The sequence below is a fragment of the Haemorhous mexicanus genome, chromosome 4 (assembly GCF_027477595.1).
Source record: "Haemorhous mexicanus isolate bHaeMex1 chromosome 4, bHaeMex1.pri, whole genome shotgun sequence".
NCBI lineage: Eukaryota > Metazoa > Chordata > Aves > Passeriformes > Fringillidae > Haemorhous > Haemorhous mexicanus.
The window spans coordinates 13,355,033-13,381,116 of record NC_082344.1 but is presented as its reverse complement, the minus strand read 5'-3'; the positions used below and the strand labels follow the sequence as shown (position 1 = coordinate 13,381,116).

General features: G+C 39.8%; 1 protein-coding gene across 3 annotated transcripts; it reads right to left on the bottom strand.

Annotated features, from left to right (window-relative positions):
• Positions 1 to 1,241: 1,241 nt before the first annotated feature.
• On the bottom strand, positions 1,242 to 24,717 carry SMARCA5 (SWI/SNF related, matrix associated, actin dependent regulator of chromatin, subfamily a, member 5). Of its 3 annotated transcripts, XM_059843852.1 has the most exons (24): positions 24,393 to 24,717; positions 22,040 to 22,114; positions 19,675 to 19,841; positions 18,964 to 19,064; positions 18,221 to 18,321; positions 16,064 to 16,243; positions 15,554 to 15,709; positions 15,315 to 15,446; positions 14,976 to 15,044; positions 14,493 to 14,602; positions 13,418 to 13,644; positions 11,222 to 11,343; positions 10,981 to 11,133; positions 9,606 to 9,742; positions 9,014 to 9,158; positions 8,509 to 8,628; positions 8,162 to 8,272; positions 7,508 to 7,621; positions 6,774 to 6,896; positions 5,418 to 5,550; positions 4,329 to 4,447; positions 2,991 to 3,203; positions 2,428 to 2,538; positions 1,242 to 1,533 (listed from the first exon to the last, which is right to left on the bottom strand). In XM_059843852.1, exons 1-24 carry the CDS (start codon positions 24,534 to 24,536, stop codon positions 1,468 to 1,470), a joined length of 3,129 nt encoding a protein of 1,042 aa, XP_059699835.1. In that variant the 5' UTR covers positions 24,537 to 24,717; the 3' UTR covers positions 1,242 to 1,467. The 3 variants fall into 3 exon arrangements, with proteins under 3 accessions (XP_059699835.1, XP_059699834.1, XP_059699836.1); XM_059843851.1 differs by lacking the exon at positions 2,991 to 3,203 and having other exon boundaries at positions 24,393 to 24,679; XM_059843853.1 differs by lacking the exons at positions 1,242 to 1,533; positions 2,428 to 2,538; positions 2,991 to 3,203; positions 4,329 to 4,447 and having other exon boundaries at positions 5,471 to 5,574; positions 24,393 to 24,679.
• Between the last annotated feature and the right edge of the window lie 1,367 nt (positions 24,718 to 26,084).

The following is a 26,084-nucleotide window of genomic DNA, read 5'->3' as shown; positions in this document are numbered from 1 at the left end:
GTTCCTTTCACTTACTGCATGTGGACACTTGACAATCATTACAAATGAAGTGCTGCTTAACTATGTAATAAATCTTTCCCTTCTGTTTGCTCTTCAAGTTTTTATTTAGACTAATGTAAAGCAACTGCTCATGGTTTCTTTTGGATTTTTTTGATAGTATTTGCTTGGGGGTTTTTTGGTGAAAATGGATGATTTTAAAGGCTTAAGCATTAAAGCATTTTTCTTTAGGTTTTGCTAAGTTAAATAATTTCTTCAAGGGCTGCCAGGACAATTCAATGTGTGACATGCTGTAGCCTGGCTGGTAACACTGCTACACATTATCATGTTGTTGGACTATTTGAAGAGCAAGTGTGATTACTCAACCTGTTCTCAGCAGGTTTGCAAACCAGTCACAGACAAACAGAAACTCATGTCCTGTGCAAGTCAGAACTGTGCTGCATCTGGGACTCCTCAGCAAAATTGACTTTTCATAACTTCTGTTTACACAAAGCTGCTGCCTTTTAGATTTGGGCTCTTACCAGGCCAAAACTGAGCAGGGCTTATGAGCATTTGCTCCATTTTGGTTTGTTTGTTTTCTTAAAAGATTCCAAAATTATGCTACATTAGATGATGGCATCTCAGTCAGCAGATGCCAGATACAGCATTAGGAAGGGACACTGTAGGGATCACTCAAGCATGGCACTGTTTGACTGGCTCAGGGCAGAATGAGAGTTGCGAACTACAGCTGTGCACAGCTGGAGTCAGCACCAGTTCCTTTCACTCCAGTCACAACCGTCTCTGCATTTACCACAGCTGTGTGAAAGAAGGGGTTGTTTCCCAAACTGTCACTTTTCCTTGTTCTGACTTCATGGTTGTTTGCCAATAGACCCAATTCTGCCATGCTTAGGCCATTCTAAAGAAGTGCAGACCTCAGCCTGACTCACCAACCTTTCTACTGGCTCAGATTTTAAGCAAAAACTGTTAACAGTTTTGTTCTAATCATTATTCTAAAAGTAAGTGCCTTTCCACAAATTTCAAGGAACTGATTATATTGGTATTGTAAGTTCAGTAAAGGTAAAGTGAGAGCCACAAAATTTCCAGAAACAGAGTTTGAGTGGTGGCTTGTACCAAGAAAACACCACTAAACAGTTCTATTTATCATAATGTTCACAACAACCTAAGATGAAACAAACTGGGGGATGATTAAATAAATATGCATTGAAGTGGAAACATTAATGAAAAAAAGGTCACAAGAAGCCTCATTAATAAATGAAGACAATTTATTATTTCAAGTGTTAATGGTAAAAAAAATTCAGCACAGCTGTTGCATTTAAAAAAGTGAAACTACAATTAAGTACTATGTTCTAGTTCAATAAACAGATGAACCCAATGTTCTTTAAAACAGTTAAGCATTATACAGTACATCTTATGAAGACCCGTAAATTAAAGAACTACTTCTTAAATTTAGAGATTAAAAAAATTCTGCATTCATAGCTTTAGCTTCTTTTTTCTCCCACGCCCATCAGGAGTGCCATCCATTTTGCGCTTCTGTGCCTGCAAGGTAAGATTTTATAGTAAGTTGTTGTCATACAGAAAGGTTGTGAGCTAGCAATGTGTTTCAAAACAAAGCAGACGGAGAACATTGCCACCCTGGCAGCTTTAAAATGTGATAAATTGCAAATGTGGCATATAATAAATATGCGTATCTTTGCTGTTGTTTTTCATTCTTAAAATCTGGAAGAGCATGATTTCGCAGAGGTAGAAAGTGTATAAAAATAAGTAAGGATGTTATAAAGCTTCCTATTATGAAAAGGTATTTCTAAATACTCATTTAAATATTTCTGTGAACAAGTCTAAGAAACTTAATAATCCATCACTATTAACCTTACTGATTTCTGCACATCTGTCAAGTAAGTTGTGCTTTTAAGTTTTTGCTTCAACAGCTCTAGGCAACAACCTGAACAAATGGAGGTAGGAAAATACATAAAGGTGATATTTTATTTACAAAATAGGCCTGCATATTAGCAATACTTTGAATTTAGTCAGCAAAGAGCGCTGTCAAGCATATGTGCTGTTTTCCCAAATCTAGCTCTACAGGCCCATTTGTAAATAGATCTGTGGATTATTTAGCAGATTCTATAAATCAAAATACCAAATACATCCCTGATGTACTTACCATGGTAAATCTATACAGTGTACCAACCCAGTGAGCCAAAACATAAGAAGTTTATCTGCTCCAAAGCATATGAGCTACACTTAAGAACCTTTTCTCCTTTATTTGACATCCTCAGCTGGACTAGCTGAACACTGACATGAACTTTAGGCAGCTTTTAACATTGCCCTCTAAGTTGTTGGTTTCAAATAACTTTAGATATCACTTGTCCTAGACACTTGGAAAAACGCTGTTTTCAAGTGAGCTTTTTCACCGAAATAACTTTTAAATCTTACTGAAGATGGTTTTGGTCCACGTTTCTTCTTTTCTGCCTTTTCCTTTTCTTCCAGTTCCATGTTTTCTCTTTCAATGAGTGTGATTAAAGTATTACACCTCCTTTGCAGCTCCTGCATTACACAACATATTCCATCAGTACCTTAGGCAGCCACTTAATGTAAAAATCCACTTAGAATATTAAAAATGCTGGTGAGTAGGTAAGTATTTTGCTCGATCTTGTCAGAGTAACAAATAATTAAATGTTTTAGTGATACGTGCTTCCTGGCTGGCTTCATAGAAGTGGATTTGATTGCAGATGTTTGCTTTGTAAAACACATTTATATTTAACTCAAATTGGAAAAGGGTACCTTAGAATTTTTAACTTCTCCTCCCATTTGCCATGGCTGCATTTGACACCCATACAGTTGTCAGAAAGTTATAAAAAGGTAAAGCCTTGTTCCCATGCACCTACCTCAGTATTTCAGCAGCAATTTAATTAATTTAATATTGTGATAGGCATTCATGAACAAAAAAGATATATATATATAGAGATATATATATATGTGTATATATATATATATACCATTGCAGTTCTGGACTTGAGAAACCAGTCAAATCTGAATTGCGGCGAGTTTCGGATACATTGTCTTAATTCATCATAGACATTTTCTTTATCAAATCCTAGTTTGTGAAGCATACAGATTAGGAAGCGATCCTCCTCTTCGGTGTAATTCTTCCCTTTATTAGTACCATAGGATATTCTTAGTTGGTGGAAAGGGGCTTTATATCTCCCAATCTGAACAAAACAAATAAGACCACATAAAGCTAAGAAATAGGTCAGAATTAGCATGGAAGTCTTTTGTGATTTAATGCTTTTATACATGAAGACAGAAAACTAGATCTTTGAGGATCTCCCATGCTAAGTCTTCACAAGAAAATGACTGTAGGTTCAGAACAGTGCATTTATCAAAGCTATCTAAACAGGTAAATTCTGGTTTAGACAATAGACAGCTTTGTAATCTTGACGAATGGCAGACTTTGACTACACTTAAAAACAGGCAAGACTGGTCACGATTCAAATGGCAACGATCCTTTTTGACACAAATCCACAGGAACTGGTAAATTCAGAGTAAGAGTAGAAAGGTACATGAGAGTTAGCACATGGTTTGGGCTGCTTTCTGGTTTACTGAATCTGACACTTCCTCTCTAGAAGACAACTAACTCAGCAAACCTGAAGTGGGGAGAAAATTCTGATAAAGCGTCTTAATTAAGTATAAATCTCTTCACTACCAAATACTACTTGGTAAAACACAAACAAGAACAAAAGCCTCCTCTGTTGGATTAGTCTTTTTAAAGTGCTCTCTTATCTCATATTTTTAACTCCCTCTGTCTTCCACTATCTCTACTTGTTTCTACCTCTCTCCATTTCTCTGTTTTCCTGTTTCTCTCTCCCCATCTCTCTACCCTTTTCTCTCCCCACCTACCCCTCTTCCTCCATTTCTCTCTCTCCATCTCTCTATCCCTCTCCATTTTTCTCTCCATCCCTCTATCCCCCACTCTGACTCCATCCTTCTCCCTCAATTTTTCTCTCTCTCTCTCTCTCTTCATTTCAGTTACATGCGTCCAGAAGGAACTGTGCTCCTCCCCAAAGCCTGTACTATGTGGAGTTACACGGCACTCTGAACTGTGTGCTGTGATACAGAAGACTGTTACAAACACCAGGGTAGACCATAGCTAAGGGTGTCATCACAGCACTTCCGTGGGATGGAAAGGCCATAGGAAGAAACTGCTGAGTGTTATGCAAAGAGGCCAATGTCATGCCCAAGATGTCTTCATATATCAGCAGCACTGGCCAGACAGGGGTCCTGCATCTCCCCTCACTGGCACCGGGAAAAAAAAGCAGGAAACTGAGCAAACCCACCTTCGTATCAAGAGCCTTTTTTATGCTGATTCGTCTCTGAATTCTGGCTTCTCCTCTTTCAATCTGAGCCATGATCTTCTCTATGTCTTGGAGTTCATTGCATCTTTCCCAGAACACAGCTAAGAAAAGAACAACTGCTTAGTTTCTTATCAGGCATTGTAAAAGTCAGAGGTTTAACCTTAAAAAAAGGATGTTAGCTCTCTTCCTTCCTTTTACCAGAGCTTACTGCTGTGTAACAACAGACACGCCTTGAGCTGGTAAGAAACCTTCCCTTCTGGCTACCATATGCTGCAGTATTACAAATGCTATTTTGAAGAGGGTAGATAAAGGAATCTTCAGTTTAAGTGAGGTACAATACAAGCCAGAAAGATTTTTGTGTGTCAGTCTCCTCAAAGGAAAAAAAGCTTCTTCAAATGGAAACGGATGTAACAGAATACAGTTTTATCAAGAGAAGCAAGAAGGCAACTGATTGCCCGAAGACAAGCAAGTGCCTGAAAGACAATTAGGTGTTTAAATAAGGGGGTTTTTTAGAAGAATTTTTCACATTTTCAACCTGCTCTATACCTTTAGAAATGTAGTGCCAGGACTTTGTAGCTACACTACAGTGGAAAAAATCTCTTCTAATGAGAGGGTAAGTAGCCAAGTGGACTCAGGTTACAAAAACCAGTGGTTGCTGTAGGTTCAATCATGATGTATTTACTATGTTCTACTCTTGTGAAGGAGGTAAAGGTTAACTTCTCATTAATGAATACAAGGGAAATCTCTTAAGCTAAGCGGTGTTTCTCAGCATTTCCTTTTGCAAAAATTAACAAGAACTGAAGACACTGCTATCCAGTTAGATTCAGGATATAGTGAAGTGGCTCAACAGGAGTTTATGTGTGCATTTTAGTACAGTCTTAGCTGCACAGGCGGTAATGATGGTAAAAGACAGATCAGCAGATCCGAAATACATCAATATAATTCTACCCTAAAAATCTTAAACAGCAGTGTAAGAAATTCTCAGCAGTAGGATGTTACCATGTTCTCAGGCAGCTCAAATGAGCCAAGCAGAGTTAGATACTCTCAGAGCTGAATACAGAATTAAGTTACCTGAATACTCAATGACTTCCTCTGGGGTTTTTCCTTCGACTTCTCGTGCTATATTTTCAATGTCATCACGGCCCCACTTCTCATTGGCTTTGATGAACTGGTTGAAATCTCTCTTATTCCAGTTAGTGAAGCCCTATACAGCAATCAAGAGGAAACACTGCACAGAGGTTCAGGATTTGTCCATCTCTGAATTAGATTCAACAGGTTTCTTGAAATTGCCTGTAACACTTCCATCATTCCACAGTGTTAAACTTTTTCCTTCTCTGCAGTTTAATTTAGTAGAACTGTTTTTATACTGCAGTCACTGTAGTCTCTCTATTTAAATACTGCAAAATGACTAGTACTAGTTCTTTATTTACCTAGTAACTTCTGGTAAGTTTTCAGCTGAAAAATTAATCCCTCCTAATAGTCTCTCCGTGGGATTGCTTTCTAAGAAAAAAAATTGCTCAAGTGAAAGCAGTGTAATGGCTTTTGTTTTGCCAAAAAGGCCACCCAAGTGCCTCACAGACACCCTCATCTATTGCACCTGGTTACTCTCCCTCAGAAGGACTAAAGCCATCTTGTGATGGTGATGTTCAGCAGAGACACAAGCACTGCTGAAGTCATAAGGCAAAGTAGGTTCATTTCATATTACCAGTAACTTTTACAAGTAGTGGGAAGTAGCAAGTTCTGCCAGCCATGTTGTGATTTAGCCACAGCTTACTGGACTGTACTGATTCCTGACCTCTGTGATTCTGGTGTCTCCACAGTGAGCTGTTCCAGCTCATTACTAGGCAATCAAGAAATCCTGTCCTGTAATTCCGATCCCCTGCCAAAATACAACGTGTAAATACAATATCCAAATAAGGCATATCAGGCATTCACCTGTTTTAAATTATTTAAATTTACAGGCTTCCTAATTATATACCTATTCAGCTCACACCCTCTTTTAGTGAGGGGAACTATCCACTATCAGATGTAATTTAGGAAAACTGATCATTCAGATTCCAAGATTCACTTTCATATGGGTGTGAAACTGAGGCAGAATATGTGCAGTAAATAATGTGGAATGCGGCACATCCAGCTCTGTAGCCATTCTGCAAGGTCTCATGGAAAGACATCACAGTCCACAGTCAGTGCCAGACTAGGATTCAGGAGAATCCAACTGCACTAACTTGGTGCACATTCCTCAAAGATATCCTATGACATAGGCCTATGACAAACTTAATGCTAGAAACTCTCTTCAGTCAGAACCAAACTTTGCAAATGTGTTAACTACAGCACATGCCAATCAGTGACCAAGAAATGTTCCCATAACACTGTGAAACACAAAACAAGCTTCGGCTGATTTCAGTCTCACTGAAGACCCAACAATACCTGGGTTAGAAGTTTCTCTTTTTCTTCTAGTTCTTCATCATTAAGAGGTTCAGCCTCATCAATCTTAAGCTGCTCTTCCTTTTGTGCTTGGGCTGCATTTGGGAGATCAGGATTACGAGGTACCTGAAAGGTTTTGCACTTTGTAAAACTGAATTAATTTTTCACAGATAATTACTAACTGTCACCTTTCTGTTAATATAACCTAATAACTTCTACAGCTGAACATGATTTTATTTCATTTAAATTACTGTGAAAGGCTGAAAAAGTACATATTCTCCTACTGTTGCATTAAACTGTTCCATTGTGAGAATTCAGAGAATAACACAGAAGGGACTGGACCTTAAAGATAATCTCTTTTCCAACCTTCTGCCATGGGCAGGACCACCTTCTACTTAGACAAGGCTGCTCAAAGGCTCGTCCAACATGGCCTTGAACACTTCCAGGGAATGTGGGTCATCCACAGCTTCTCTGGGCAAATTGTGCCAGTGCCTCACCACACTCACAGTGAAGAATTCCCTTCCAATATCCAACCTAAACCTGCCCTCTGTCAGTTTAAAGCTGTTCCCTTGTAAAAAGTCCCTTTTCAGCTTTCCTGTAAGCCCCCTTAGGTACGGAAAGGCTTCAATCAGGTTGCTCCAGAGCCTTTGCTTCTCCAGACTGAACAATTCCAACTCTCAGCTTTTCCTCCTAAGAGAGGCGCTCCATGCCTCTGGTCAAGGAAATTCTTCAGTTACCTTGTAACCAATTGTTTTCCTGTAGTAGAGAATCTCTTTTTCCAATAGTTCAAACAGGCGAGGAGGAAAGAACTGGAAGTCCTGTACATTTGGCTGTTTTGGAGGCCGTGGAGCCTGAAACACAAAGTTTGCATTTGCTCCCTTTCACATCCAGAATCTGCTTTCTTGTAGGAAGTAATTTAATTTTATGCGCAAACAAAAAGCATTATTGTTACAAAAATGCACTGTCTTGACTTGGGGGAAAAAAAGTCACACCATGCAAGACACACCAACCACCACAAAGAATTCTGAAAGTAAAAGAGCAGTGAGAGAAGGGGAAGAGAGGTCTTTTGGGAGGAGGAGGAGGTGGCTGGTGAAAAAGTCACACGTCTTTAAAGCATCAATCTTCCACAGGAAAATTTACAGCTGCTTAAATAAGAACCAGAAAAAACTTGATCTTAGCCTCCCTAACATCTTAGAAGTTTCATACTGTTCTTATTTTTTATCACAGAAGTTTGTCTCAAGTCCTTTGGAAATTTTTTCTAAATTCAAATAGTCTCTCCACTTTAAAAAAGTGAACAGAGCAGTTTTTATGACTAAAGACTTATTTGTTACTTAGAGCTTTAGCCATTTACCATGCATATTTTAAAAATTTCTTTTGATTAGTCAACTCACCTTGGGTGCTTTTGGTTCGCTGACTCGAAGAGCCTCTCTGAAGTAAGCATCCACAGCATAATTGGCTTTTCTTTCTCTTTTAGGCGGTTCAATCCACTCTGTAAATGCTAACTATAAAAACAAAACCCATCACCCCCAAAACCAAAAATTAAGTCTTGCAAGATCATCAGACCAGCTACAAGTTTTACGTAAAATTAAATCTACATCTACTTCATTATAAGTGTTATAAATGTTTTTATTTAAACTATTTTCATAGATGACACTGTATTTTACCCAATACCTCTTAAATAAGTATGATTAAAACATGCAATTCAGTACATTCCTCCAAAAGAAACTTAAAACATTACCTTCTGTTTTTCTCTGTAGTCTTCCCCTTCAAAATTATACACGCTAGATTCAGTATCCATAGTAAAATTCCTAAGGGAGCTTTCACCCATCTTTGAAAGTTTTTCGTTCATTTCCGCAGTCTTGGACAGGGGATACAGAAAAGAACAGTAGCCATTTGGATGGTACTTCATTATTTAACATCTTATTCCCAGATAGAACGGGAGCCATTTTGGAAGGCATGTCATTATTAAACACCTCATTTCAGAAAGGAGCCACCCTGAGAGGTACTTCATTTTAAAACATCCCATTGCCAGAAATAAGAGGAGCCATTCTAGAAGGTACTTGACTATAAAACATCTTATTGACAACATCAGAAAAAACAAACACGATTGAGTAACACAAAAACCCTCTACAGCGAAAACCCCTTTTTTCTCCAGCTTGGAACCAAGTTATCATCCAGAGACTCACTATCTTGCCATCACATTTAAATCTACAGGTGAGCTTCCCCTTTTCAAACCTTCTCACCTTCTTTGCCCCTCTTTCCAAAATGTGATCAATATCTTCATCTGTAATCTCACTATCCTTTGAGGCAAACACGTGTGTCGCTCCATGTCTGATCATTTGCAGCATTTCATCCTTTCCAAGTTTATTCAGGTTTTGATCCACCAATCTTCCTAAAGATAAAAATGCTTGAGGATAGCAATCACTAAAGAGTTTATGTTATGGAAGGAGCAATACAGGATTTTTCTGCCCCTTATATTTCCACATACAAGCTACATATTACTGATTCCAAGCAAGTCAACTAAAGTTACCTTATTTTTCTCCATCTATTAGAAAAAGGAAAGGCATTCATTTCCCCAGTTTAAAGAAGAAACTGAGTTGTTTAAAAAGCCAAATCTGACTATATCCCACTAGTAGGTAAGCAAAAAGTTAGTGAGGAAATGCCTACTCCTACAGTAAAACAAATTTTCAAGTGGATGAGGCCTTTGCCCACTCTCTTCAGAGTTCAGATGAGGCAAAAACAACATTCCCACTGGTTCTTACTGGCTGATTCCACCATGATTTACAATGGGAGAAGAATGGAATTTCATCCTAGATATGAAGTGCCTTCATATACTTGCCTTGCTGGATGACTATGGAATCCAGGCGGAGTTTCATTTCCGCACGCTCCACTATCCTTTCCTCCACGGTATTGTCTGTAATAAACCTGAACACCCGGACAGTCTTGGTCTGGCCAATTCTGTGCGCTCGATCCTGCCCAAAACATTAACAAAAAATTCAGCACTTGCCTTCCAGCATGACTACATAATTAGGTTTAAGATTTTCATTATTTCCAGCACACAAATTTACAAAACAGAACAGCACAGGTTACTTAAATGTTTACAGCTATCCATGGCTACCCAACATATTACATTTTTATCTACATTGCAAGTTTGGGGAGTTTTCTTCAATAACATTGATAGTGAGTCTGTCTCTATGTGTCATAGCTAAAAAATTGCAGTATTTGGTGTTTTTTGTTAAATCACACAGGGGAGAAGACTTGGATACTTCTGACCTTAAGCAACCTTCTGTAGAATCAAATCATGAAGAAATCATCTCTGTGCTGACCAAAAGCTGCCTTTCTCAAAATCCTTCAGTAGTGCCATGAATGGTTCAAGAAAAATAAAATACCCTGCCTCTCCTGACTAGTGAAACATTACCCACTGTGAGAATCAGTATTCTCAACATACATCTGTAGTGGTAGCTGGTACTGCCCCACTTGAGCTATTAGACAGTTCCATCATTCTTTTGAAGTAATTTTTGCTAGAGTACTTGAGACCCCACAGGTTAACTGAAATAATTAAAGACCTTTCCAAGACTTGTCTCTGAAAGACCTCATTTGTCAAAAAAATAAACCAAAACAAACCACTGGCAGCTTTTAGATAGATTTGCTTTCTTATGTGGTCACTAATGTCCTTGACATGTATCCAGGATGGAGATGCATCCAAATCTACTTAAAAAAACACCTAACTACCCCTAAGGATAGTTGCTAAAATGAGATCCTTCCATTGCCATCACCATAAAAGCAGATTTTGAAAAGTTTAATTCAACTTTTCTTTATCTCATTTTCAAGATCGCAGGAAAAACAGTGCAAACACATTCACCTCCACTCCCCACAACAGTAAAGCTTTAAACCTTTATAGTTTTGGGATTAACAACCTAGATTCAATTCATTTTTACTTACTCAAGTAGGCTATTTGTATTAAACAATCCTAAGAGGTGTAGCATACACCCAGCATTTCCCACTGCATAAAACACTGTATAACCCATATGTGACTAAGGACTAATGGTTCCATGCAATGGAAGCTGCACTTGAACTGAAAATTAGTCTTACAAATCCTGCTACTGTGCTAAAATGGGAAAATACCAATTTATTTTGGAAGTGTACATTTCTAGCAAAGTTCCGTGAGAAAAAGAAAAAAAAATTCCAAAATTTCCATCTGGAATCTTACCATAGCCTGGAGGTCTACTTGTGGATTCCAGTCTGAATCATAGAGAATTACAACATCAGCAGTAGCCAGATTGATTCCAAGACCTCCTGCTCGTGTACTCAACATGAACACAAATTTTGAGCTGTCAGGATCATTGAATGCATTAATGGAAGCCTAAATAAATGAAAAGAATGTATCATTTAAACAAAATGTTTTACAAGTAGTGTTTTTACATAAATACAATCCTTAAAATTTTCAATACCTGTCGCTCATTGTGAGGAGTTTGTCCATCCAGTCTGCAATATTCGTAATTCCTCCACATACAGTAATCTTCCAAAATATCTAGGACTCTTGTCATCTGACTGAAGATTAGAACCCTTGAGCCTGTTTGGGTAAAAAGGTTTCTTATGCTTTCACCAAAATGTAAGATTAAACAAACTTTTCAAGTCTGCACTACCAGAAAAGGAAGGAGGGCAATTCCATGTACTAAGATAAGTCTTTGAATTTCAGACGCCAAACTACAGTGCAGGGCTGCAGCTGCTGCCGCCACAGCATATCCATACCATGGGACACGTTTGTCTTACTCTGATATGTCACTGTCTAATTAATGGCTGGCTTCTCCCTTTCATTTTGTGTTGTACTCCTTCAGAAAAAGTTCCCAAACAAGGCAGAGTAAGATGGTAGCACAAATATAAAAACATCATCAAGTATAAATAATAAAATTTTGAAGTATTTGTTTGTTTTGGATTTAAGATCTCTAGAAATAAAGTGAATTCTTCTTAAGTACTTGTCAGTTTACTTACCTGCCAAGAACAACTTAAAAAAAAAAAAAAAAAAAGCAAATGTTCAGTACTTTATGCATACACACTCAACCACTTCCAGTCTACTGGACAAATTTAAGTAAAAAAACAGGATATAACACAGTTTCTACTTTCTTTTGTCCTTTGGACTCAAGGGTTAATACTGAACTCTCTTGTTTAAGATGATGATTTGATTTGAGACCAGTCCAGTATTAATTACAACACCTCATCAATAAACCTGGTATCAGGAAGAAACCAAAATCAAAAGAGCATAGTAACCACTGAATTGTTTGGTTTTTAGTCTTGAGTTATACGGGCCACAGCTGCTTGTATGATACCTAGAAACAAAGTACAGTTTACTTTTATACTACAGAAGGCTGAGGTTTGGACGTGGTTTTGTTTTTCTGCAGTGTCCCCACTCCCAGACTTACCTCCATCTTCTTTAGCTAAGTTACTACTGTAAGCATACTCAAAAAATAGTTATGAGGTTCGGCTGTCTGTCTCTGCTCCCACACACGCTTAGGATGGTTCTTGCACGCTGGGCTTCAAAGGATGAGTCTGGACGCTAGGTTTTTTTGGTCTTTAGAATTGTTTATTATCTTTTATCTACAAAATTTCTTCTTTGCTCGAAGGATCTGACTAGCACGGCAGCTAAAGGCACTTTGCTCACCCCTAAGGCGGTCGCATCTTTTATAACAAAAACTACTTATATTTACTTTTTATCTCTAATACTTATTACTTTCGTCACTAACTACACTCTCACTCTAGACTAATCTACAAATGTCAACACCACAACAGAAAATGGAAGACAGGAAGAAGAAAGAAGAGCTTGGTGACACGCTCTGATTTTTCTATCTTGTCTCTATAACTCCCCTGTACTAAAACTCTAAAATTTGTGATTTACTCTATAATGATGTCTTCTCTTCACCATTCACACCCGAGTGAATTCTCACAGGTTCTATCTCTTCATACATCGGTGGCACATCCTTAGATGGATCAAAATTAAGCCACCAAGTGCTTTTGGCAACATTCTAAGACTCTTGAGCCCCCCAAGGGTTCTCTCGGTAGCTCTGGACATCAGGAGTGATGTGCTGAGCTCTCATAATAGTGAGTTAAAAATTTATTCCAGTAGCAAAAACTCTGTGGCAAGTGAGTTTTACAGTAATCCATTTCAAAGCTCAAATAACTTTAAAACAACTCAAGAGTTCCCTCATGTCTGAGTTTATAGAATACACAGAAAAACCTCAGGTACTGTTCAAAATCACATCCAGCAAGAATGACCAATATTTCACACAGGATTTGACTTGAAGTCTGTGTGAGGACTCTGAATCTGAAATGGTCCTTCATGGCAAATTAGAGGTGTGGCTAAAATACTACATAATTATATTTCAAATAGCTAATAAGACTAAGAAAGAAAACCTAAAGCCCCGATCAAATGATGTTTTTATGGTCTCAGCTGGGATGAAAAAATGGGAAAGAAAAATAAAAAGAAATCAAAGCACTTCAGCACAAAAAGCCATAATGGACGATTGATCCAAGCTGGTATCATACTAGAAACCAACAATAATCCTGGCTAAAGTCTGCTGGTTTTTGCTCAGAATACACAAAAACATTACTGAACCCAAAAACTCTCAAAACCCCAGAAAGGAGATGCATACCTTGTTCTTTCAACTTAGGTAGCAATTTGTCCAGAACTACCATTTTGCCACTGTTAGTGACCAAATGCATGTCTGTTGTGTAAGGTGGGCCAGGTTCTGCTCCATCAAAGAGATAAGGGTGATTGCAGCATTTCCGCAGCTGCATCAGGATGTTCAGCAGTCTCATCTTGTCCAGCTTTCCAGATGAGTTCAGGATATCTATATCCTTCATCAGGATTCGGGTATACCTACAGCAAGGAAAAAAAAAAACCCTTCTGTTCACTCTAAAATGAAGTGTAAAATGAAGCTGGGGGATGATTCACAAGCTGCATCTTTTGCTGGTGCAGAGGGAGGAGGAGGAAAGGTTTGAATGTGTGTAAGCCAGGAAAAGCCTATGGGAGACAGAACCTACCCTCAGCATCATGGCACCCATGGGACATGGTTTAGGTGTCATTCTTTTGCCTCTGGGCAAGTCAGAAATGCAGCACAGAGTCATGGAATCGATTGAGTTGGAAGAGAACTCTGAGATCATCAGTTCCAACCTTAGGCTAAACACAACTATGCACTGGGTGCCACGTCCAGCTTTTTCCTAAATACCTCCAGAGACGGTGAATCCACCACCTGTCTGAGCAGTCTATTCCAATGCTTGACAACCCTTCCCATTAAGAGATTCTTCCTGATGTCTGATCTGAACCTCCCTTGGTGTAGTTTGTAGTCCTCTTGTCCTATTATCTGGGAGAAGAGGCTGATGACCCCCTCGGCTGCACCCTCCCATCCAGGAGTTATGCAGAGCAAAAAGTTTCCTCCTGAACCTCCTTTCCTTTAAGCAAGAAGTTAAACAAGTTTTCTTAAGTCTTTAGGCAACAAATACTGTCAAAAACTCACCCTACCCTTCATTTAATCAGGTAAATCTCCCTGACATGCATGGTTCTGTCACAAACCATATAGCACTGACATAGCAGTGTCACAAAGAACTAGCTATAAATTGGGAGTATACCAAAGAAAATAAATTGAGTTCCACACAACCTTCAAGTCACAGACAGCACATTCCTTCTGAGCCTTAACCACAGCCCAGTCAAGCACATGCATTAATTACCATTCTCGCTGCATTTTGCTGAGGCCCACATAAATTTTAACTTCCTTCTTTGGAGGCAAGCTTTTCTCCACATCAGCTTTGATGCGACGGAGAAGGAATGGTCGTAGCACCTGAAAGAGATTCATCATTAAACACATTTTGGAAACAAACACTGATCAAGTCAATGGACGAATCAAAGAGCAGATAATCTCTATCGCAGATACATGACCTAGTGTTAGACAATCTGGTAAAAAAAAAAAAGCAACCTATCTGGAGAAATTATTTGCTATCTATAGGATATACATGCTTTATTTGAAAAACTCAAATATTAGGTCAAAGTGATCTTTCATATGGTTCTGTGTCCTCTGACTTAATTTTGCTTGACTGAAAATTTGTGAAATAATCTCTCTCATCCTAATAGTCTATCATAAGAAGCATTAGAAGAACTGTTTGGGATTTAACTTAAGTAAACGTAACACTTGTACAAAAGGCAAAAGGACTGACCATATGAAGGCGCTCCACCAGTTTCTGATCCCCTAGACAGTTGTTGGTATCAAACCACGAATCAAAATCCTGTATCAACAAAATCATTGGTTTATAAGAGGCTTCCTTTCAAGGTACAATAGCATCACAATGGCGAACAAATACAACTCTCCTATGGCCAGGAAGTAAAAGAGCAAATTACCTTATTTGGCCTATTTTATGAAAAGCTTTATAACATAAACATTTCTAACTCAATCTATCACTTATCATAACTGACACCACTAACTATACATATCCAGGTCTACTTTCAAATTGGGAAAACTAGCAAAATTAATTTGATTAGCAGAAATGAAGACTTACTTCAGCTGAGTTAAAGACATCTGGCAAAAGGAAGTTGAGAAGTGCCCAGAGTTCATGTAAATTGTTCTGAAGTGGAGTTCCAGTTAATAGGAGCCGGTTGGTAGTCTTGAATTCCCTTACAATTTCTGATAACTGAAGGACATTGAGACATGACCAAATATTAAACATATATAAACATTACTAGTTCCTACACCACCACCTAAATAACCCACACAAATCTCTTTCTCAGTGTAAATTACCTTTGATTTTTCATTTTTAATCCTGTGGGCCTCATCTATAACAAGGTATCTCCAGTTGAACTTTTTGAATACTGACTTCTCTTTGATAAGCATTTCATATGATGTTACACAGACATCCCATTCTCCAGGCAGCAACACATCTCTCACAAAAGCAGCCTAGATAACAAGGTGACAGCTGGTTACTGAGACTTTGTCAAATTTAAAGCAAAAAGAACACAGCAGCACTGCTACAATTTTCCTACTGTCTCATGAAGGCAGTGTCCCGCCTTCATAAAACGAGACTGCAAATCTTTGAACAAGAAATTATGAACATAAAGTGATGAAGCACTATCTGGGCAACACACATATGAATTCTAAGCTGGTTATACTCCAGTAGGCAGCACTGTAGCTCCTAAACCACTACAAATCCAAGTAACGTCCCTCTCCAGGAAGGAAAGGGAAAGGACAGCAAAGATGACATGCTGGATTTACACAGGAACACACAGGAAAAACTACCATATCCAAACTTACTCGCTGGTCTTTGTCACCAATCAAACAAACTGCTCGAAGTGTTGGTACCCATCTCTTGAATTCATTCATCCAGTTCTGCAGAGTGGACTTAGGAACTAACACCATGTGAGGTCCAGGAATGTTTCTGTAGTGCTTCATATAGCCAAGAAGAGAAATTGTTTGCAGTGTCTTCCCAAGACCCTGTAAGTATTAGAAAAAAGAAAACCTCTCAGAAAACACCTTTGAAAATGAAAACCTAAGAGTGAGCTCCGAGCTCAGCATGGAAGGCACAGAAGCCTGAATGAATGAGGGAGATAGAAAAATGGTATCAAAACCTTTGTTAGGAAAAGCTTGCAGGGCTTCCCCCATTTCAGAATAACAAAGTAGCAAGAGTATCACTTTGAAAGTGATATGAAGTTAGAAGTTTGAAGGATTATGAAGTTAGAATTTTGTCTTACCTTTCAAGACAACTTGTTAAAAGTGCAAGGAAACATTATTTCCTAAAACTTTATTTTGTAGACTATGGTGTACTCAGGTGATTTAGAGGTCAAACTTTAAAAATTTGACTTAGGTAGTCTCTTAAACTTGACATAAAGTGAATAAATTAAGAACCCTTAGGAATTTTTAATTTGTTCAGTTACTTAAGTATTAATATTAATAACACTGTCAGCACAATATTATATATTGTCATAAATGCTATCATATTTTGTATAGATTATGTTATTTATGCTTCATAATCATAAATATGTTCTAATTAATTTTTAAAAGAAGGTTTTCACAGGCCAAAAATTACATCAGGTCCTGTGAGGAAAGAGCCAAACAAGTGTAAAAAACTGCATATCTGAGAGAGGAAAACAAATACTGAAAGTATGGTATAACACAGTATCTTCAACATATAATTTTAACTAAAACAAAACTGAGGAACAACTGAAAACCCAGATCATTCCTATACTTCAAATAATTAAAAAATATGATTCAAATGCATGGGAATTAAAAACTCCAAACACCATCAGCACAAGGAATTTCTGTTTCTAAAATTCGAGTCTTTGTCTTCAAAATAACCAAAATGCACCGGGTGCAAGATGTGGAAAAGTGTTTATAGGCTGTGTGAAATGCATTAATAACTTCAAAACAATTGATACCTAATTAAAAACAAAAAAAAGTTTAATAATATTTAATATCTTTAACACAAAATGGATATTGGAATACCACAAATCCAAGCACTCATAAAGCCTCCGAGGTGTTTTTGTTAAAACAACCCTCTCCACTTAGCCAAAAAAAATCCTCTATTCATAAGCATGTATGTTTAAAAAGACCTTGATGTATTTAAAAGTGAAGCATGTTACTACACAGTAATTTTAACTCTTTTGTCTGTAACTTATCTATAAGTTTTATTACACAGAAATTACAAGATAGAGGAAATGCAAAACACTGAAATAAATTAGATTTTAGACTTTTGTTTCTTCTTTTCTACTCCTTATGAAAAAAAGATACGTCTCAAATTATTAAGGGAACAAAAATATCTGCCTTTGAAACTACTACAACTTCTGCATTTATCCCATATCTTTCAGGGAAAAAGAATAAAAAACACACAGTTTGCCAGTGCCAACTGAAATGCCCATGGTCATGATGTGTAAGAAATTTTTACACAGCTCTCTAGGTACATCTACCTTTGCATCATTTTTTCAAGAAAATTCCCACTGCTGTAGCTGTTCTGTGGACATCAGTCCATAGAGGACACTCATATCCTAATATCTACACATGGCCCTAAAAACAGGAAGCGTTTCCACATTTGATCTTTTCATATATGACCCTCTCCTCACAAGGGCAGCTGAAGAATACCATAACAAAACACCTGCAATTTAGAAAGAAAACAGAGGACATGTCATTCTGTGGAACAACTCCCCTCCACCAACTTCATGTTCCTAAAGGTTGATGGATTCCCCTTCCATGTGTCTATTTTTGAAACCTGCCTGCATGATTTATTTAAATTAAAATACCTTTGACACTTTCAAAATTAGTGACTTTAAACACAGTAGAAAAATAAGACTGGCAAACTATATATTGAATTATGTGTTATTAAAACCCCCATATATATATATACACACACTGATGGACTAAAATGGCATTGTACCGCATGTGTTCTTAAGTGATCCTAAACACAGGCTCTGTGCATACCATTTCATCTGCCAGGATGCCATTGATGCCATTTTCATACAAAGAAATGAGCCAGTTCAGTCCTCGGATCTGGTAGTCACGCAGCTTTCCCCATTTCACATCTAAAAGACATCAAAGAATAGATTAAAAGATACACAAAAACTTCGGAAAGAACTTTACCACCTGTTGGCTGCTAACTGACAGCAATTACCAAAGCTACAAAACAAATTCATGTAATAAATTCAAGGACAAAGCAGAGTGGAGACAGCAACATATTAATTTTGTTTCTGCAAGTTGCTGCAACCACTTTGTTTTCTGCAAAGACCCAAAACACACAGAAATTCTAAATCCATCATCACTATCAAAATGAGAACACAGTCAAACATTAAAACAACATAATACTGAATACCATTAAATGAATTCGAAGCTGTTAGGTGTTTTATATCAGAATATAGATTACACACGTAAAAATAATAAGATGACAGACTTAAAAACTCTTTCTTATTAACTGAAACATAGCAACTGGATTTCTAAGAGACAAGACTCACTGGACCATCTTTCTGGACCAGAATGAAAATAAGCAGCTCCTCAATAATACATTTTCTGCCATTAGCTCAGTGCTGGATTTTTTTCCTCCCTCTCCTGTCCAACCAAATTATTTCACTATCCTTAGAGAGTATGCAAATCAAGTTCATTTTAAACATTTTGAATAAAAAGAGCAGGGGCAAAAAAAAAAAAAAAAAAAGAAAAGGAAGGAAACACACATGATGGAGATTCTTCAAATCGAGTGCAGACATTTGTTGTCTTGGAGCTTTCTGTTAACAGCTCCTCGTCCTCTTCCTGCTCTGTTCTACGGTGCCGATAGCTGGAAAAGTCCAAGAAAGTAGTAAGTCTGTGGACAAACTGAAAAGATATCAAGTTGCTGCAAAATTAAATCTAATGTAAACTAATGTATATATTGTAATACAGAATGAAAACACCCAAAGAAATTTCTAGCAACATTCTTCACTAGAATTCATGTTCAGCAGGCTGAAATATCAGCCCAAAGTGACTGGACAGGGATTAATGTGTGCATCAGTACAAGCCTTTAACTACAAGACAGGGAACAACACTGCATTTAAGTTCTGCTGCACCTGCCAAACACTGCAGCCACACAAGCTACAATGAAGGCAATCCAAATTTCTAGACTTATAATTTTCAAGCTGCCTGCAAGGTGTTGCATAGCGATGTTCTCCATGAGCTCTTACAATTCAGAGCCATGACTGCCTTACTTTTCTGCCCCTGCTTTTCTTCATGCTGGAAAGCATCAACACAAATCTCTTATAACTCCTTGAATTCTTAAGCAATCATCAACTTACAGATGGGCAGTTGAAAAAAAAAGGCACACACAGAGACACAGGACAAAAGCTTAGCAAGTTCAACTTCCACTTTTAAAGTACAATCAGATCTTATTCATAGTATGCGTCATCACTCACTCGCCAGCTGACAGTAAATTCTGTTTCTCATCCTTCTTTATTCGTGGACGTCCAGGTTTCATTTTTAAAGGTGAAGTTGGAGTTTTCTGAGCAGCAGGCTGAATGAAATGAGCAAAGAGCTCAGTCTGCTTCAACAGATACTCAAATCTGTTTGCTCTGTCTGTTTGCTGGTGACAAAGGAAAATTAAATGGAACAAGTGAGACATTCCAGTATGTATTAATTCAAAAGAAAAAGCAAACAAATACTTTTTCAATATAGATTTTCACATTACTTTATACACATCACTACAACACCAAAGAAGAGATGAGTAACATTAATGTACCTGCTGCTGACAGATTCAACACTCTTTTGTGGGGCCAAGGCTCATCTTTGCTACGCAGCAAGATCAAAGCTGTGAGACAGACCTGTGGCCAAGACTAAAATCTGACTTTGCCAGAAAGATTGCCCAAGTCTCATTAGATAAGGCCAGACTCCTTTTAACAACTTTCTTCGATCAAAAGTGATAGTCTCACTCCCAAGAAATTTTCCCCCACACATCACACACAGGATTCTTCATTGTACTAACTCAGTTCTAACCAGACTGCAACAACTGCTCCCAACTGCCCTGATATCATATGAAATGCCTGCTCCGTGAGATACAGCACCTCCCTGTGCTGTCAGATAAGCAACAGAGCTGGCATCAAAGGGGACAGTGAGGACAGAACAGCTCATAGCCACAAGCCAGAACATCTGTTTCAGTAGCAGAGACCTTAGATATGCTTGGCCTAACTCATCAGGCTGCCCCATTTGATAGGAGTTGCTGTTTCTGCTGCACAAGAAAAATTACAGCAGACAGTATTGGTATCCGAAAAGTTCAGCTTTGTTGAGATAGGTTCCATTTGGAATCAACACACCCTGCCAAGGCCACACCAAAACTTTGAACAGACAAACAAGCCAAAACCAGCTTCAAGGCCAACAGTAACCACTCTGACATTCTGCCACCTGCCACAGCATAACCTGGTATTTAGTAACTTGCAGGACAGCTAGCTACAGGAAGTCAGTTTTCTTAGTAAAAAGGAACATATGTTCCAAGCTTCTCCAAAAGCAATGGCAGCTCTGTGTTTTCCTCCTTAGCGAGAGCACTACGGAAGAGACAGGAAGACAAAGTATTAGAGTATAAAGAGACCACAAAAGAGATCTCCATAGATCTCCATGTACCACAGAGGACTCAGACTCACTCTAACAGTATTTTAAGCTTGAATGACACAGCTACAGTCCACATCCACTAAATTGGGTTTTTCCTGTTTATTCTTCATAGGTTTTGCTTCTTTACTTTGTGAGTTTCTGAGGTTTAAACTAGGTAAGATCTCACTGCCATCCAAATTGCTGACCCTTCTTGTTTTTAAACTGGCTGTACAAAACAGAAGAGATGCAGACTGCATTGCAGAAGGTTCCTCATTCTAAAATTTAAGTAAGGGATTTTCTCCGAGTTTTGGCCCTGCACACACATCCCCACACTTGCTTTCACTGCACTTGAGGATGTTCTTTTAAGGGACTAACAAACATTATGTCTTTTAGACAGCACACAGAAAAGAACAGGCTGTACTTTGCAACCCTGAGCTATCCTTATACCAACAGAGCCACTCTTCCCATTTTCTTTTTCAATGCATCCCTAAAACACAATTGCCCTTGTCATTGTGTCTGTCTAGAGACTAAAAGAGACAATTCCAAGTTCACTTCCTTCAGTGTGCCACAAAGTAGCACAAACAAATATGCAGAAGATGATGGCATTATTTTCAGTGAAAAGAAGAAATAACACAGGAAGCAGCAAATTATAAGAATCAGTTTCACTTTCCTATGAAGAAATTTCACATGGAGTCAGACACTGGAATTACAAACAGGAAAAAGGCAAACAGGGAGCATCTGAGAAAGAAACTGCAATGAGATGGTGAGGAATGGGCGACTTCATCTCTTACATTATAAAAACGATGAAATAATAAGAAACAATGATAATAACAAATTGTCTCCTTTCTAACCTATGAAGCACAGAATCAGCACCCACCTTCAAAAACCTGAAGACTCTAGTTAAAGCTTTACAAAGAGATTCCTGGAGAATCTTTCAATTTCTGACAGAGAAGCTGAATGCTCAACTCTTTATAATCCCCCTTGCCTAGGATGGACTGCTCTGCAGGTAACTTTAAAATGCCGGAAAGGAGAACGGTCCCAGGAGTGCTTTTCTGCATATTTTTTGTTTCAAGTTACTTAAATATTTTTTAATACCTAGACAAATCTTTATAAATCCATTTAACATATTTCAAACAATATTTTTTTTTAAATAAGTGCATAAGTACTGAACAGCTGTACACAGTGCCAAATATTACATACCATTTTCTCTTCATATGTAGGATCGGTTTCCTGGATTTCTTTTTGCTTTGCCAAAGATGCATCATCAAAAGACTCCTGAAACGAAAAAGAATTCAGAAGAAATATTTCTGAAAAAGGGAAGATACCCATCTAAAGGAGAACAAGCTTGTTTCACATTGTATCAAAGCAGCAAAAGCTGGCTGTAGTGCCTGATGGTGGACAGATAGTAGTCAGCTCTCTATTATTTCCTATACAATTACCTGGAGATGGATCGAAGATCCCTGCCACGGGGTGAGGGACAGAGCTGGGTCTCTGTAATCTGATTTAGGTGCATCATTAAAGCATCACATCAATGTGAATGAGGGAGACAGCTGTGGTCCAGGAGATCAGCATGCCACTTCTAGGGTGCTGAGCCAACCCCTCCTGAAGCAGTCTCTGAGGTGGACTGTGAAAGCACCAGCTCCAGGCCTGAAGTGAGGGTAATTTCAAGGTTTTTGCCAGATTAGCCCAATCCTTCATCACTCTGTATTAAAGGAACAAATCTAAACAAGAATCCACACTGCACTTTTGTCCTGAAAGCTGAGGAGTTTAGGAAATGGTATTTTTCTCCTATGTAGTTTATTAAATTAAATGTTTATCACCCATGCTACTACTGACAACAGTAAACCCAGCTAGCTGGGAGAGGGCAGTCCTCCCTCATTCCCTTCCTGCCAAATACTTAACATACTTCCTTCAATTACTCTTTTGGATCAGGGCTTTTTTATCCTTGTCTCTTCTGTCATTAGGTTAACTCTTTCCACATCATCTCCCATATGCATTTTCGTCTTCTGTTGTTAAAACTAAAAGCAGTGAGATGATCCTTCCCTGATAAACAATACTAAGGTAACATATTACAAAATAACTCTTGAAAGGGTGACAAAATCAAACAAATGAGATGCTTTCAAGTGTTTATTAACCATCTGTTTATCTGAGCCAAGTAAGGATGGGGCTAAATTCAATCTTTACTGGCAAATACAAAAGAAAGGAACAGGAAAAGTAAGAAACAGATGAAACAAAGGCTGGCAAGAAACAGGATGTTTGTCGGTGGGTATTTCCTCTGGCAGGTGAAAAATCCTAACACAAATGTTTCATTCACTAGTCAAAATATAAATAATTGAGCATAAGAAGTTATGGCTAAAGCTCTTCTGAAGTCACAACCAAATCCTCTTATCCCTCACTGGACTGAGCCAACACCCAGTGAGCAAAAGCAGAGGACCGTTGGAACTTCTGTTCGCAATTCCCCTTTCTTCCACAAAGCCTAACCTGGAAAACACAGCAGCACGGCCATCCGAGCCCATCATCTGCTGCACAGATGACAAAACCCCTGCAATTTAGCTGGAGACCAGGGAAAGCAGTCCTTGAAATGCTCACGGCTCCAAAGCATTCCAACTCAAACTTCACTGTATGCCAGGAAATCCCCTCCCAAGGTAAAAAAAGAACGGACTTGGCAGCACAGAAAGCCCTCGCACACAAGCGCCTCGAGAGCACACGTTTCTCAGCCTACACACGCTAAACTCCAGCCTGGAATTGCCTATTTCTGCAGGTTCGAACAAGATTTCCCACAGTGCTTTGGCTACTTGTTCATCCGAAAAGCATGGTATTTGCAAATTTATTTAGAACAAGTAGGTTGAACAGCCCAGCGTGACTCAGGGTACAAAACACCCAGCGCTGAAAGCAGGACGGACCAGTTTCCTGCTATCATCAAAGAAACAACGCGGCGATAGAATTAACATCTCCAGGCAATCACTTCCAACCCCTTGAAATTTCTGGAATATAAGCACCTGTTGCCAAAACAACCCCTCCCACAACCCTCACACCGTCTTCCTCCACCTCAAAAGAAATAAGAAAAAAGAAAAAAAAAAGAAAAAAGTTTTGAAGCACTTCCGCAGACAAACATCGCTCATGCTTTTTAGACGCCGGGCTAGCTTGCCGCTGGAGCAGGAAGGGCAAAGGCTGGGCAGGAGCAGACAGAAAGCCTGAGGATGCGCGGGGGGCTCCCGCCGCCCGGTTTAGAAAACAAATAAGTGGTGTGACCCGGCCGCAGGGCCTCCGTCCCCGTGTCCCAGCGGCAGGATGAGCGCGACTACCGGGCCCCCTGCGCGGCGGGGAGGGGGCGCGGAGAAATGGGACGCCCCCAGACACCCCCACCCCGCCGGGCCGCGCTCCCGGCGAGAGAGAGGGCAGAAGGGAGGGCGGCTGGACCAGAGCGCGGCCCGGCTTTGCCAGGTGCGGCCCCGCGGCCGCTCCTCCATTGTCTCCGGCGGCCCCACGCGGCCGGGGTATCCCACCTGCCGCCGAGTGAATGGGGGGACCCCGCCGGGCCAAGCCGACTCACCTCCATCTTGATGTCTCCCCCGGACAGGCCGGCGACGCAGGGTGGGCCCGTCCCCGCGGCCTCGCCGGTGTTGGCGCCCAGTGGCAGCGGCGGCGCAGGCGGCTCGTCCGGGTGCGGCGGCAGCGGCGGCTGCCCGGCGGACATGATCCCCGCCGTGAGGAAACGGCGCTCCGCCGAGGCTCGGGCTGGCGTCCGGTGGGCTGCGCGCTGCAGGCAGGTGCGGGCGGCAACCGAGATCCCGGCAGAGGAGGAGGAAGAGGCGGCGGCCTGCGGTTCCCGGTTCCCGGAGCGAGGCCGGTGGACGGAACGAGTCCCGGCCCGGCTCGTCTCGGCGGGAGCCGCCAAGCAGCGCGCAAGCCGCGCCGCGAGCCCGCGCTCGCGAGACTTCCCCCCCCTCCGCGCGGCGGGGAGTGAGCAGCGCGCCGCCGCCGGTGGGGGCGCTGCGGGGCTCGTCCGGTCCGCGCTCTCCCAGAAGCTCCCGGGACGGAGCGCTCTGGGATCTGCCGGGATCCCACCGAGACTGCGGGGGTCCCTAAGCCGGGCAGGGAGTGGAAGTCGTCTCTGTAACTGCGGAGTCCTCACCTCCGTGTGATTTAGGACTGTACAGGCAACATCAGGTCAAATCTGGACGGGCATCAGGTTTCATACCTTGCGTAAAATCACATTCCGGATTGGAAGGGACCCTCAAGGATCATCGATTCCAACTCCTGGCCCTGCACAGGACATGCCCAGGAGTCACACCCTGTGCCTGTCAGCATTTTCCAAATGCTTCTTGAGCTCGCTATTGTGACCACTTTCCTGGGGAGCCTCTTCCAGTGCAGGCCTAGCCTCCTTATGGGGGAAGGATTTTTTTCCTGAATCTAACCTGTGAAAAATGCATATTATAGGATTGGCTTTTTGCAAATATTAAAATGAATATTATATGTGTTATGTTAGAAAGTTATGCTGTATTAATCCTTTTAAGTAGTGTGTTAAATATAGTTTTAGGCTACAACATAATATTAAAATAGAAACTATGCGATTTAAGATACTTTTCTAACTACCTCAAGGAATCAATAAGATAATCAAGAAATTCTTCGCACAGAAATAACAGCAACAGGTCACTAGAGAGAAAGAGAATAATTATTTCCTCCTTATCGGGAAGAATCAGGCTTCTTCTATCTCCTTTCAGACTGCATGGAGCCAAACCATGATTTACAAGATGGGGGTGGGGGGGTTAAAAAGAAACAGAAAAATCCCTAGTTTGAAAGGAATGTTTGCATCATGTGTGAGATATAGGAATATGCAGCAGGCTCTTGCTTTTAAGGGCTAATCCTTTGTTAGCAGACATGCTTTTTTTAGGAAAGCATCTGAACGTTTTTAATTTTTTTTGCTTTTTTATTGTCCTTTATTGTCCTAACTCTGATTGTCCAAATTCTTATTGCTATAATTTGTATTATTATTATTTTTATAACGATTTTATTACTATTAAACTTTTAAAAATTTTAAAACAAGTGATTGGCGTTTTTCACAAATCCAAACTTCCCCAACACAACTTCAGGCCGTTCCCTCGGGGTCCTGTCACTGTCACCACAGAGAAGAGCTCAGTGCTTGCCCCTCCTCTTCCCCTCAATCTATAGCTGCAATGGGTCTCCCCTCAGTCTCCTACAAGCTGAACAGACCCAGTGACCTCAGTCGCTCCTCACATGGATT